General features: G+C 47.2%; 1 protein-coding gene across 1 annotated transcript; it reads right to left on the reverse strand.

The window, feature by feature from the left end:
- Nucleotides 1–504: 504 nt before the first annotated feature.
- On the reverse strand, nt 505–2,170 carry LOC107043388. Its single transcript, XM_015264883.1, has 3 exons — nt 1,942–2,170; nt 1,047–1,856; nt 505–995 (listed from the first exon to the last, which is right to left on the reverse strand). The coding sequence occupies exons 1-3, from the start codon at nt 2,168–2,170 to the stop codon at nt 505–507; spliced, it is 1,530 nt and encodes a 509-aa protein (XP_015120369.1).
- Between the last annotated feature and the right edge of the window lie 12,054 nt (nt 2,171–14,224).

Here is a 14,224-nt window from a genome sequence, read left to right on the forward strand (position 1 = left end):
CCCCACGGACCTTTGCAATTTGACTTAGGATCCGAAGGGTGAGAAAACCCCCCCCCCATGTAGGAATTGAGGTAGTTGAGGGATGTAACAATTCACTAACAAATGTAATTAGTATTTAAATTACAATTTAATCAAGACGTTTAGAATAAATATACAAAAGAGAAAGAATAATCAATGTGATCTGATCGGAGGTCAGTATTAGACTCTACTGACTATAATAAATCGCGTAAGACGGGAATTTGGATACACGTGACAATAGGTGCGAGCGAGAGGTATTTTATACTGGGCACGTGACAGAGCGCGATGATGTCACTGATGTCCAGTCGTCTCTCAGCGTTGTCGTATCCGTGCATCTGTTACGCGTTGGAATGTGTGTAGCGAGACGCTACATGACTCCCCTGCTTAAGTGAAAAAAGGTAATTTTTCAGCACTGCAACAGAAAAAGATTAATCTCGGAACAGGTTAAATGTAATAAGCAGGTGAAAAAAATTTTGATGAGGGAATTTAGACAGTATAGACGTGGATTGTCGGTCTGTTCGCGAAGTTTACGCGTCTCCCCGGCCTCTGAGTGTTGTCCGCCGTGCTCGGGCTCGGCTGCGGCGGATTCTGTTGTTGTTGAGGCTCTTCTGGTGCGTCTGGCGGTGGAGGCTGTCCTTGGACCTGGTCCATGTCCTCTGGCAGTACGTACGCTGGTTTCAGTTGGTCGATGGAGATCGGTGTATTCTTGTAGTTACCCAATCCTCCGGACTTGTACCAAATGACGAAGTATTTGTCATGACGACTCATTACGCGGCATGGGCCGATATATGGTGATCGGTATGCCTTTCGCACGTGGTCATCGCGGCCAAAAACATGTGTACACGTTGCTAGATCCTTGAAGATGAAGGTTGAACGCNCTTGATGAACTTCCGGTAGAAATTTAGAGTTTCGAGGTATCTGCGTAGCGATTTGACCGTTGTTGACCTTGTGAACTCTAGGATCGCGTTGACTCGATCCTTGGGGGGTTTAATTCCTTGAGCGTTGATCACGTGTCCGAGGAAGAGTACCTCTGGCTGTCCGAGGACTGATTTGGCGACGTTGATTATCAGCGCGTAGTCCTGGAGTCATTGGAAGAGGATCCTCAGGTGCTTGCGATGTTGCTCCGCGTTTTCTANTCGGTGCGATCCTGCGGAAATGCTCGCGTAGATTTCTCACCAATTCCGGTCCTGCTGCTTGTTGGTTCGATGGGATGAGGAATTCTCCGGATAGACGGATCGGTTCCTCGTATGTTAGCTCGGCGGGAGTCGTTTGAAGGTCCTCTTTCCATGCGGATCTCAACCCTAGAACTACCAGGGGAAGTGCGTCGTACCAAGCTTCGCCATGACATCGCAGTGCTGCTTTCAGTTGGCGATGTATTCTCTCAACCATGCCGTTTGATTGAGGATGAAATGGCATCGTCGTCAACCTCTCGGTGCCCATAATTCGCGTAAGCTCCTTGAAGGTGTCTGAGAAGAATTGACCGCTCTGATCAGATGTAGTTTTCAGGGGTATGCCGAAGCGCGCGATCCAGTGATAAACGATCGCGTTGACTACTGTTGGCTTCCTCGAGTCGACCAGTGGAACTGCTTCTGGGTATCNTACCAAGATGTCGTCTATGTACGGGAACAAAAATGGTAGATCGCGTGTGAACTCGTTGATCAGACGTTGGAATGTTTGAGCTGCGTTTCTGAGGCCAAATGTCATGTATGGGAATTCGAAGAGTCCAAATGGCGTGATTATTGCCGTTTTCTGGATGTCTTCGCGTGCCACTGGAATTTGGTTGAAGGCTTTAACCAAATCTATGGTGGANTCGACGATGGTCAAGCACCAGCTGTGTCCTTTTGAGGCAGGAAGAGAGACTAAATCGACGTGTATGTGTTCGAATCATCGTGATGGTGTCTCGATGCTAGCTATTGGTGTGACCGTGTGTCGCGTTATCTTGTTTTTCTGGCTTCATGCAGTGTTTGGTCCATTGTGCACAGTCTTTGTTTATGCCAGGCCACACGTAGCGTTGTGTCACGAGTTTTCGCGTGCCTTTGGGTCCAGGATGAGCCATTGAGTGCAGTGAGCTGCAGACCTGTTGTCTCAGCGGAGCAGGAACGTATGGGCGAACTGTACCTGATGATACATCACAGTACAGTGGTTCGTCCATTCCTGGGAGTTGTAAGCGGTCCAGTCGCTGGTTCACGTCCGGTCGCTGGAGTAATTGTCGGAGTTCTTGATCGTCGCGTTGGGCATCTACCAGCTGCTGAGGTGTGACGGCAGTCGTGATTTCCTCTACTCGTGATAGGGCGTCTGCCACGATGTTGTCTGGGCCCGCGACGTATCTGTTGTCCGTGGAAAACTGGGCGATGTAGTCCAGTCTCCTGTATTGCCAAGGTGAAGCTCGTTCCGGTTTCTGTTGGAACGCGTGAGTTAGCGGTTTGTGATCGATGAAAATTATCACATGTCGTCCTTCAAAGATGTGCCTGAAGTTCAGTACTGCCTCGTAGATTGCTTGCAATTTTCCTGTCGTAAGCCGCGTGTTTCTGCGAAGAATTTCCAAGTTTCTTGCTGAAGAAGGCTAACGGCTGCCAGGAACCATGGTGTTCCTGTTGTAGAACGGCGTCGATCGCGTGATCCGACGCGTCTGTGAAGATCGCCCACTCTGCCTCGATATTTGGATGAGACAACACAGTGGCGTCTGCTAGCGCTTGGTTGCTGCGCGTGAATGCTTCTTCAAGGGCTGGAGACCAGGCTACTGGTTGCTTTCCCTTGACGTTCTTCCCCTGAGTCGCGGCGTTCAGCGGGGCGAGGATTTCTGCTGCTCCCTTGATGAACTTCCGGTAGAAATTTAGAGTTTCGAGGTATCTGCGTAGCGATTTAACCGTTGTTGACCTTGTGAACTCTAGGATCGCGTTGACTCGATCCTTGGGGGGTTTAATTCCTTGAGCGTTGATCACGTGTCCGAGGAAGAGTACCTCTGGCTGTCCGAGGACTGATTTGGCGACGTTGATTATCAGCGCGTAGTCCTGGAGTCATTGGAAGAGGATCCTCAGGTGCTTGCGATGTTGCTCCGCGTTTTCTAATGCTACCAAGATGTCGTCTATGTACGGGAACAAAAATGGTAGATCGCGTGTGAACTCGTTGATCAGACGTTGGAATGTTTGAGCTGCGTTTCTGAGGCCAAATGTCATGTATGGGAATTCGAAGAGTCCAAATGGCGTGATTATTGCCGTTTTCTGGATGTCTTCGCGTGCCACTGGAATTTGGTTGAAGGCTTTAACCAAATCTATGGTGGAAAAGATTGTTTTGCCATGAAGGTTGGCAGCAAAATCTTCTAGATAACGAACATGGTACTTATCTGGTATTGTCCTCTCGTTGAGTGCACGGTAATCACCGCATGGCCTCCATCCGTTGTTGCCCTTAGGGGCCAGGTGGAGTACGGATGCCCAAGGACTTTCAGATCTCCTCGCGGTTCCGAGCGTCAGCATGCTGGAGAACTCCGCTTGAGCGGTTTTGAGTTTATGCGGCGCTAGGCGGCGAGCTCTGCAGGAGATTGGTGGTCCTGGTATTGTCCTTATGTGATGAACGGTGGAGTGCTCCGCTTTTCTGAACAATCCTCCCGGTTTTGTTATTGCTGGGAATTCTTTGAGGATCGACGCGTACGGTGAATCCTCATTGACCTCGAGGAGCTTGACAGACGTCACGCGGAATCGCGCGGACTGGCCATTCGATTGGAGGCCTGTCGGGCTGTCGATGATTGCTCCCTTTCTCAAGTCCGGTAGCAGACTGAAGTGATGCAGGAAGTCAGCACCGATGATGGGTTTACTGACGTCTGTTTCGATGAATCGCCATGTGAAATCTCTACGNTTGCTGCGCGTGAATGCTTCTTCAAGGGCTGGAGACCAGGCTACTGGTTGCTTTCCCTTGACGTTCTTCCCCTGAGTCGCGGCGTTCAGCGGGGCGAGGATTTCTGCTGCTCCCTTGATGAACTTCCGGTAGAAATTTAGAGTTTCGAGGTATCTGCGTAGCGATTTAACCGTTGTTGACCTTGTGAACTCTAGGATCGCGTTGACTCGATCCTTGGGGGGTTTAATTCCTTGAGCGTTGATCACGTGTCCGAGGAAGAGTACCTCTGGCTGTCCGAGGACTGATTTGGCGACGTTGATTATCAGCGCGTAGTCCTGGAGTCATTGGAAGAGGATCCTCAGGTGCTTGCGATGTTGCTCCGCGTTTTCTAATGCTACCAAGATGTCGTCTATGTACGGGAACAAAAATGGTAGATCGCGTGTGAACTCGTTGATCAGACGTTGGAATGTTTGAGCTGCGTTTCTGAGGCCAAATGTCATGTATGGGAATTCGAAGAGTCCAAATGGCGTGATTATTGCCGTTTTCTGGATGTCTTCGCGTGCCACTGGAATTTGGTTGAAGGCTTTAACCAAATCTATGGTGGAAAAGATTGTTTTGCCATGAAGGTTGGCAGCAAAATCTTCTAGATAACGAACATGGTACTTATCTGGTATTGTCCTCTCGTTGAGTGCACGGTAATCACCGCATGGCCTCCATCCGTTGTTGCCCTTAGGGGCCAGGTGGAGTACGGATGCCCAAGGACTTTCAGATCTCCTCGCGGTTCCGAGCGTCAGCATGCTGGAGAACTCCGCTTGAGCGGTTTTGAGTTTATGCGGCGCTAGGCGGCGAGCTCTGCAGGAGATTGGTGGTCCTGGTATTGTCCTTATGTGATGAACGGTGGAGTGCTCCGCTTTTCTGAACAATCCTCCCGGTTTTGTTATTGCTGGGAATTCTTTGAGGATCGACGCGTACGGTGAATCCTCATTGACCTCGAGGAGCTTGACAGACGTCACGCGGAATCGCGCGGACTGGCCATTCGATTGGAGGCCTGTCGGGCTGTCGATGATTGCTCCCTTTCTCAAGTCCGGTAGCAGACTGAAGTGATGCAGGAAGTCAGCACCGATGATGGGTTTACTGACGTCTGTTTCGATGAATCGCCATGTGAAATCTCTACGGAGACCGAGATCTGGCGAGATGGACATGTAGCCGTACGTGTCGATGAGGGTGCCATTGGCCGCGAAGAGTTTATAGCCACTGGTCTCCCATTCGCTTGGTGGCCGCCTGCAAGGCGTGACAGAGACGTCTGAGCCTGTGTCCACTAGGTATTGGGTCCCAGTCGTCCTGTCGGTGATAAATAGGCGGCGGGATTGTGATTGAGAGACGACTTCCGCCACTATTGTCTCTCTCCGGCGTTTCCCTGAAACTTACAACCAGGTCGACAGTTACGCGCATTATCACCATACTTGTAGTGATACCAGCAGGTGTCAAAATCCTTTGATACTTTCCTGGAGCTGGAGCGTCGGCGTGAGTTGTTGCGCTGCCCACGTGAGTACTCTGAACGTGTGCGTGAGCGCGAGCGTGAGTCTTTCACTCGTAACTCTGCGACAGTTGCCGTCAGCTGTTCGATTCGCTCGAGGAGTGCTGCGTTGGTCGCGTTGCCTGCTGAGGTGGTGATGGCTGCGACGCTATTTGGGTGAAATACCTCGTGCACCCTGTCTGCTAGCTTCGCGAGATCATCAATGGAAGCGTTCTCCTGGGTAGCGAGTGTAGCTCGCGTTTGCTCGGGAAGATGAGACAACCAGCGCGTTTTCAGGACCTCGTCGTCAATGCCTGGAACAAGACCTTTTAAATGTCTCAGGTGCTTCGACGGAGTTCGATCCCCAATGCTCTCCCTGTCGAGTAATCGGATGATGTTCGTAGTCCTGGATTTTGTGAAACATCTGATTAGTTCGTTTTTTAATGTTTGGTATGGATTTGTTACAGATCTGGAGACAATTAAATGTTCGACTTCTGCCTCGTAAGCAGTGTCAATCAGCGGTACCGTTTTGTTGTACTTATCTGACTCGGTGACGTATCCCAGATCAGCGAACTGTGGCTCCTGCTGCGCGAACCACAGCGCGGGTTTGTCCGCGTCCAACGGCCTTGCGATGAGCTTGGGCCTCATTATAGCCGTTGCTGTCGATACGGTGGGAGTTGTTTGGATGTCAGCTGCTGTTGTCACCATGTTGATTTTATTTTATTTTATTTCAGAGAAATAAAATCGATGAATTTTACTTCACAGCGCGATTAAGCTTAAGGAATAAATTTGTGCGAAAAATAAAGGCTGTTGTAGCCTTTATTTGTCACCAACACACCACAACGTCTGTGTCAATTGCCCAACATAACGTCTGTTCGGCAATGTGTCGGCGTGAGGTCACAAATATTCACTCGGATATCACTCTTATTCGGTTTGTTTTGGTTCCGCGAGAACAATGGGAAACCAAGGTCTTGACGCTCGGACGGTTGGAATGTTCCAGAAATCTCGAGACGCCGTCGTTTAAAACCGAAGCGTGGGTCACACAACGAAATTAATTATTTTCAGAAGCGCGCCACTTAACTAGAATGCACTCGCGGGATTCACTGCAGCACTTGAAAAACTGAGTCGCGCCTGTTGTCCGGAAAACCGGATGAGAACGCGTGGACGAGACAATGAATTTTTCAGTTGCACTGCAGGCGCGCGAGACGCGAGGGTTTTCACTTTTGTCGTTTAAAACGTCGAATTTCCCTAATTAGATCACGTCGGGGTCACCAACGTAGGAATTGAGGTAGTTGAGGGATGTAACAATTCACTTACAAATGTAATTAGTATTTAAATTACAGTTTAATCAAGACATTTAGAATATATATACAAAAGAGAAAGAATAATCAAAGTGATCTGATCGGAGGTCAGTGTTAGACTCTACTGACTATAATAAATCGCGTAAGACGGGAATTTGGATACGTGTGAACNATCTGGAGACAATTAAATGTTCGACTTCTGCCTCGTAAGCAGTGTCAATCAGCGGTACCGTTTTGTTGTACTTATCTGACTCGGTGACGTATCCCAGATCAGCGAACTGTGGCTCCTGCTGCGCGAACCACAGCGCGGGTTTGTCCGCGTCCNTTTAATGTTTGGTATGGATTTGTTACAGATCTGGAGACAATTAAATGTTCGACTTCTGCCTCGTAAGCAGTGTCAATCAGCGGTACCGTTTTGTTGTACTTATCTGACTCGGTGACGTATCCCAGATCAGCGAACTGTGGCTCCTGCTGCGCGAACCACAGCGCGGGTTTGTCCGCGTCCAACGGCCTTGCGATGAGCTTGGGCCTCATTATAGCCGTTGCTGTCGATACGGTGGGAGTTGTTTGGATGTCAGCTGCTGTTGTCACCATGTTGATTTTATTTTATTTTATTTCAGAGAAATAAAATCGATGAATTTTACTTCACAGCGCGATTAAGCTTAAGGAATAAATTTGTGCGAAAAATAAAGGCTGTTGTAGCCTTTATTTGTCACCAACACACCACAACGTCTGTGTCAATTGCCCAACATAACGTCTGTTCGGCAATGTGTCGGCGTGAGGTCACAAATATTCACTCGGATATCACTCTTATTCGGTTTGTTTTGGTTCCGCGAGAACAATGGGAAACCAAGGTCTTGACGCTCGGACGGTTGGAATGTTCCAGAAATCTCGAGACGCCGTCGTTTAAAACCGAAGCGTGGGTCACACAACGAAATTAATTATTTTCAGAAGCGCGCCACTTAACTAGAATGCACTCGCGGGATTCACTGCAGCACTTGAAAAACTGAGTCGCGCCTGTTGTCCGGAAAACCGGATGAGAACGCGTGGACGAGACAATGAATTTTTCAGTTGCACTGCAGGCGCGCGAGACGCGAGGGTTTTCACTTTTGTCGTTTAAAACGTCGAATTTCCCTAATTAGATCACGTCGGGGTCACCAACGTAGGAATTGAGGTAGTTGAGGGATGTAACAATTCACTTACAAATGTAATTAGTATTTAAATTACAGTTTAATCAAGACATTTAGAATATATATACAAAAGAGAAAGAATAATCAAAGTGATCTGATCGGAGGTCAGTGTTAGACTCTACTGACTATAATAAATCGCGTAAGACGGGAATTTGGATACGTGTGAACATAGGTGCGAGCGAGAGGTATTTTATACTGGGCGCGTGACAGAGCGCGATGATGTCACCGATATCCAGTCGTCTCTCAGCGTTGTCGTATCCGTGCGTGTGTTACGCGTTGGTATGTGTGTAGCGAGACGCTACACCCCTCCTCCCTACCTTGGACTTGCGGCGATGCGATTACGGGTCAGAAGGGTATAAAAAAGTCTTCCTATCACACCCTCAACAATCCGATTTAGAGTCACAAGGGTAAANTGGATCTTACCTTCGTGAGTGCTGCTCTCGCTAAGAGAAACTACTCATGGAGAGTAGCTGATATATATACGGCTAGTGACCATCGAGCCATACTTTGGGAGTTATGTTCCAACCAGAAGGTCGCATCAGCAGCCAAGAAGACCAGCAGCGTTGGCTGGAAAGTGACCACTTTCGACCCAGGCTCATTTCCGGTGGCATTAGATGACCATCCAATCGCTGGTACAGATGCGACTTCGAAGGCGCAGAGCATCAGGGGGAAGGTGAGTACAGCCTGCGACGCCACAATGACGAGAAAGCGGACCACGAATCGACATCCACCAGTGTATTGGTGGAATAAGACCATGGCTGTGCTACGGAAGGAGTGCAACGCAGCCAGGAGGTCATCTCAGCGTGGTAGGAAAAGTCCCAACTTCATGGAGTTGGAGATGAAGTACAAGAAGGCACGGCGAAAGCTCAGCGAAGCCATCAAGCATAGCAAGAGGCAATGCTGGAGCGAGCTCCTTAGCGAGGTGGAGACCGACCCATGGGGGAGGCCCTACAGGGTGGTGATGACACGACTCAAGAGTCAAACAATGCCATCACCATCGTGTCCGGTGCTCCTGAACAGAATTGTGGAGACGCTGTTCCCAAGTCAACCGGAATTTCGCCGCAACTCTGAACAATGGGAAGGAGAAATTGTCCCGGAGATCACCAGGGAAGAGCTGATGGAGGCCTGCAAAAGAGTGGGAAACTCCAAAGCTCCAGGGCTGGACGGAATCCCGAACATCGCGTTGAAGCTGGCCATTAACACGATGCCAGAGCAGTTCCTGGATGTTTACAACGAGTGCCTCAGAGAGGGCATCTTTCCTGCCATGTGGAAGCAGCAGAGGTTGGTACTGCTCCCAAAAGGGAATAAACCACCGGACGAACCTTCATCTTACCGTCCCCTCTGCATGCTCGATACTGCTGGCAAGATTCTCGAGCGTATCATCCACCAGAGGATAGAAGCTGCCGTGGAACCCGCGCTTGCTGGGAATCAATATGGTTTTCGGAAAAGCCGGTCCACACTTGATGCCATCAACCTTGTCGTCGAAACCGCTAGGAAAGCGATTGAAGGGGAACGATGGTTGAATGGCACTAAGGAGTATTGCTTGGTGGTGACTCTGTACATCAAGAACGCCTCCAATTCAGCTAGGTGGGACTGCATCATGGAGGCTCTTGCCAAACTGGACGTGCCGGGCTACTTGCGGAGGATGGTCAGTAGCTATTTCAGCAAAAGGGTCCTCATGTATGATACCGAGACTGGGCCTAAGAAGTACAAAGTGACAGGAGGAGTACCCCAAGGTTCAGTCCTGGGTCCCCTCCTGTGGAACATCATGTACGACGGGCTGCTGAAGCTGAAACTGCCCTCGCGGACTAAGCTTGTGGCATTTGCAGACGACGTGGTTGTGGTCATCATTAGGAAACACCTGGAGGACATGAAGCGTGTTTTCAGCATAACGTTCGAGACGATCCGCTGCTGGATGGATTCTGTTGGACTGAGCCTAGCGGAACAGAAGACGGAAGCCGTATTGATCACCAGCAGGAAGAAGATCGAGACGATCACGCTGCAAGTCGGGTCTTGTGAAATCACCTCCCAGCCATTCATCCGATACCTGGGGGTGATGATCGATGCACGACTGAATTTCAAGCAGCAAGCTGAGCACGTGGGGACCAAGGCATCTGGTGTGAGATCCACCTTATCACGCCTCATGCCAAACATCGGGGGACCCAAGCAGAGGAGACGAGCACTACTGTCCTCAGTGATTACTTCCGTGCTCACATATGCCATCCCCATCTGGGGAACTGTCCTACAACTACAGGAAGCACGACGTAAGATCGCACCGGTCTATCGACTCAGTGCCCTTAGAGTCGCAAGTGCATATCGGACGGTTTCTGAGGACGCAGTGTGTGTCATCGCAGGAATGTTGCCGATCGAGATTTTGGCTGAGGATCGGAAAGCTCTGTATGAGCGTAGAAGATCCGAAGTGCTGAGTCCCGAGGAGTTGACGTCTGAAGAAAGGCGAAACAGCCTAAGGCAATGGCAGCTGAAGTGGGACAACTCCACCAAGGGGAGATGGACTCATCGCCTTATCCCTAAAGTGGATGTCTGGCTAAACCGCGGACACGGGGAGGTAAACTACTACCTGACGCAGATGCTTTCTGGGCACGGATGCTTTAGAGCGTATCTTCATAAATTCAAGCATGAAGATTCCTCGAAATGTCCAACCTGCCCAGAAGTGGATGATGATGCGGAGCATGTGTTCTTCGCATGCCCGCGTTTCAGCGAGACCAGGCATATCTGGGTGTCCACACTAAAAATGGAAGTACTGCCTGAAAATCTAACGGATGTATTACTATCATCGCGGGCAGCTTGGGACGCAACGAGTCACTTTGCGGCTGAAGTCATAAAAGAGCTCAGGAAAGAGGAACGCGAGCGCAAGGCTACAAGACAGGCGGAAAACCTACTGGAACCTCCTAACTACACCCAACATCTTTGTAGGCTAGGAGGACGTACATAAGGATGGAATGAGGAAGAGCAAATAGCTGAGACCTCCCTCGCGAAGTAATACTTAGCGGTGGTGCCGCGAGGGGATGAACAGGTCAACGATTACTAGGGTCATGTTCGGTTTTTTAGTCCGTATGGGTTGCATATTCGCCGAGCAGATACTTGCTCGTGGTCGCTACCATCTAGACCTGACCGACTCGGACACTACACTTCAGACACCACCCGTCTGGAGTGTGTCAGTGCGTAAAGAGCATTTTTCCGTTCATGAACCCAAAAAAAAAAAAAAAACACACAGCTATCCGATTTAGGGTCAGAAGGGTTAAAAAAAATTCCACTCGCCCCTCGGATCCGCCATAATCCGATTTGGGGTCTGAAGGGTCTGAAAAAAAAATTCCTCCTCCCCCCATGGACCGCAATGCGATTAATGGTCAGCAGGTTAACAAAAAACTCCCGATTGCACCCTCAACTATCCGATTTAGGGTCACAAGGGTAAAAAAAATATTCCCTCCCCCTTGGACTTCCCTACAATACGATTAAGGGTCAGAAGGGTAAAAAAAATGGCCCTCCACTCCCATCGCACCCTCAACTATCCGATTTAAGGTCAGATGGTTCAGAAAAAAATTTCCATCACCCCTTGGATAATTCACAATCCGATTAGGGGTCTCAAGGGTCAGAAACCCCCCCTCCCTCGCACACTTCGCAATTCGATTTAAGGTCAGATTGGTCAGGAAAAATCCCCCCCCCCTTGGACATCCCGCAATGCGATTTAGGGTGAGAGGGGTCAAAACCCCCCCCCCCTGTGGACTTCCCGCAATGCAATTAAGGATCAGAAGGATCAGGGAAAATTACCCCCCCTTGCACTTCCCGCAATGTAATTGAGGGTCAGAAGGATCAGGAAAATCTCCACCCCCCTCTCGCATGCTTCGCATTTCGATTTAGGGTCAGATGGGTCAGAAAAAAATTCCCCTCACCCCTTGGATTAATAAAAAAAGGCCCGCAACTCGGATTCTTTGCTATTCGATTTAGGGTCAGAAGGGTCGGAAAAAAAATTTCCCCCCACGCTTGGACTTCCCGCAATGCGATTAAGGGTCAGAAGGATCAAGAAAATTACCCCACCGCACAGTCAGCTATCCGATTTAGGGTCAGAAGGGTCAGGAAAAATTACCACCCCCCCGCTCCCGAGGACTTCCATCAATGCGATTAAGGGTCAGAAAAATAATTCCCCTCACCTCTCGCACCCTCAGCAAAGGACCAAAAATTTGAGCCCCCCCCCGTGCGTCCTCTGAGAATTACACATCAAAAATAAATTGTTTGATTAATCATTAAAAAATTGATTAAAAAACCGGCCGATGCTATCCCACTGTCGACTCATTCGGCAGGCGGCTGGCCTGCGACTGCTGCTGTGCTGCTGACTTGACCGACCTACTCGGTAATTCGGCGCTGCCGCCATCTCGCCGAATCCCCCCCACACGACGTTCTAGTAGCATTAAGTACACTAGCAGTAATTTCTTCAAATTCATCAAAAAAACTCATTTACTGAGTGATAACTGACACTATTCTTCTGATAATTAACATCCCAATCATTATTCCACTTTATTTCGATCATTTTCATGCTTTTTAGACCCAAAAATGCACATCTACACACATCTACGGAACATCTACGCTATACCGTAGATGCCAGAGCGCCAGGGAATGTAAATTCCCTTTCCATTTTTCCCTAAAAATGAATAGAAAACCAGAAAATTGTGGTAAATGTATTCTTGAATTTGTAGGATAGTGACATTGAATGCGATTTAGAGGGAAAAAAACTGGAAATTCCATGGCATTTAAGGGGAGACTTCTATGATTTTCGAAAGTCGTGAGATATTAGAGTGAGATTTCTCATGCATTGAACATCGATTATATATGTCTAAAAACGAATAATTAGTGCAAAAAAATTAATTGTTTATTGTTCGTTTGCCTCGCAGACGCTTAAAATGTTGAAAATACTCTAGGGCTTACAATTTTTGAGTTACAGAGGTTTTTTTTTCAAAATTTTTGAAAACATGAGTACAATAACAATTACGAATTATTTTTTTGAAATTCGACTCCTGCACAGCTAATTTCGTTTTGTTTGCTATCAAAATTTGCGCCTTTCATGTAAAATATTGAGAAAAATTATTCCTAAAATATTAAAAATATATTCTCGATTCTTTCAGAAATATTTTTTACGCTATTTTACATGAACGGTGCAATTTTTTTATTAAAATAATAACGAAATTCGCCGTGTAGGAGTTGAATTTCAAAAAACTAATTCGCAATTGTTATTGTAAATATTTCTTTAAAATTTTTGGGAAAAAAAAACCTCTGTAGCTCAAACATTGGAGGCCTTGGACTATTTTCAACATTTTCAGCGTTTGCGAGGGAAACAAACAATGAACAAGTCATTCTTTTTGCACTAATTATTCATTTTTAGGCATGTATAATCGATTTTCAATATATGAGAAATCTCATTCCAATAGCCCGCGCCTTTTAAAACTTATTAATATCGAATGCGCGCTACAGTGCGCTATAATTGTAACAATCATAATTGAAAATCTCAAAATGAAATTAATCATGGATTAAATTCGCCACCTCAGATGACTGGAACCAATGAGAAATAAGCGTGACAGACTTGCGAGATATCGATAGTTATCGACTTTAAGGGTATGTTCTTTTTAGAATAGGATAGTAGTCTTCCCTTAACACTGAATATTGTTATTAGATTGGAGATTCAAATAAATTAAGGAATCCTCGTCTTTATGCCCCTTAAAATTCTCGAATTTTACTGAATTTTCAGTGGAACCTGAAATTTCATGATTTTTTCCCCTAAATCGCATTCAGTGTCACTGTCCTAAAAATTGGTAGTCAACTGTCCATGAAATTATATTTTTTTTACCAGTGTAGGCATAATTTACGCTTTGCTAAACGTAAAATACACTTTGTTTAGGCGTAATTTACGTTTTTATTGCGACCGTAAAATACGCCTTTTTAAAGCCTAAATTCCGATTTTCATGTCGGAAAATAAACCACCAGACATCATATTGACGTTCAGCGTGAATTACGTTCATCAAAACGTACTTTTCGTTTAGGTTTTTCTGTGTGTAAGTATTGTAACGCTATTGGGGCCCTCTACATATTCTCGCGTAATACGTAATCGAAATTTTGATAGATAGACAACAAATAATGAGGGATAAAAGAGGAAAAATGCTGGTAATAAAGAGTCAGTGCCTGAAAAATAAAAAAGAATAAAAGTTCATTGAGAAGTGTATGTAGAAGTCCTGGTAAATACGTGAAACAAAGAAAGAATTGAAATATTGAGATCTATCCAGTGCAAACATTTGTTAAAAATTAAGGACCTGCTCATGATTTGGAGATTGATGGCAATGAGATGTGCTATTTGAAATTAC

The sequence above is a fragment of the Diachasma alloeum genome, unplaced genomic scaffold (assembly GCF_001412515.2).
Source record: "Diachasma alloeum isolate Michigan unplaced genomic scaffold, Dall2.0 Dall_scaffold_00564, whole genome shotgun sequence".
Lineage (NCBI taxonomy): Eukaryota > Metazoa > Arthropoda > Insecta > Hymenoptera > Braconidae > Diachasma > Diachasma alloeum.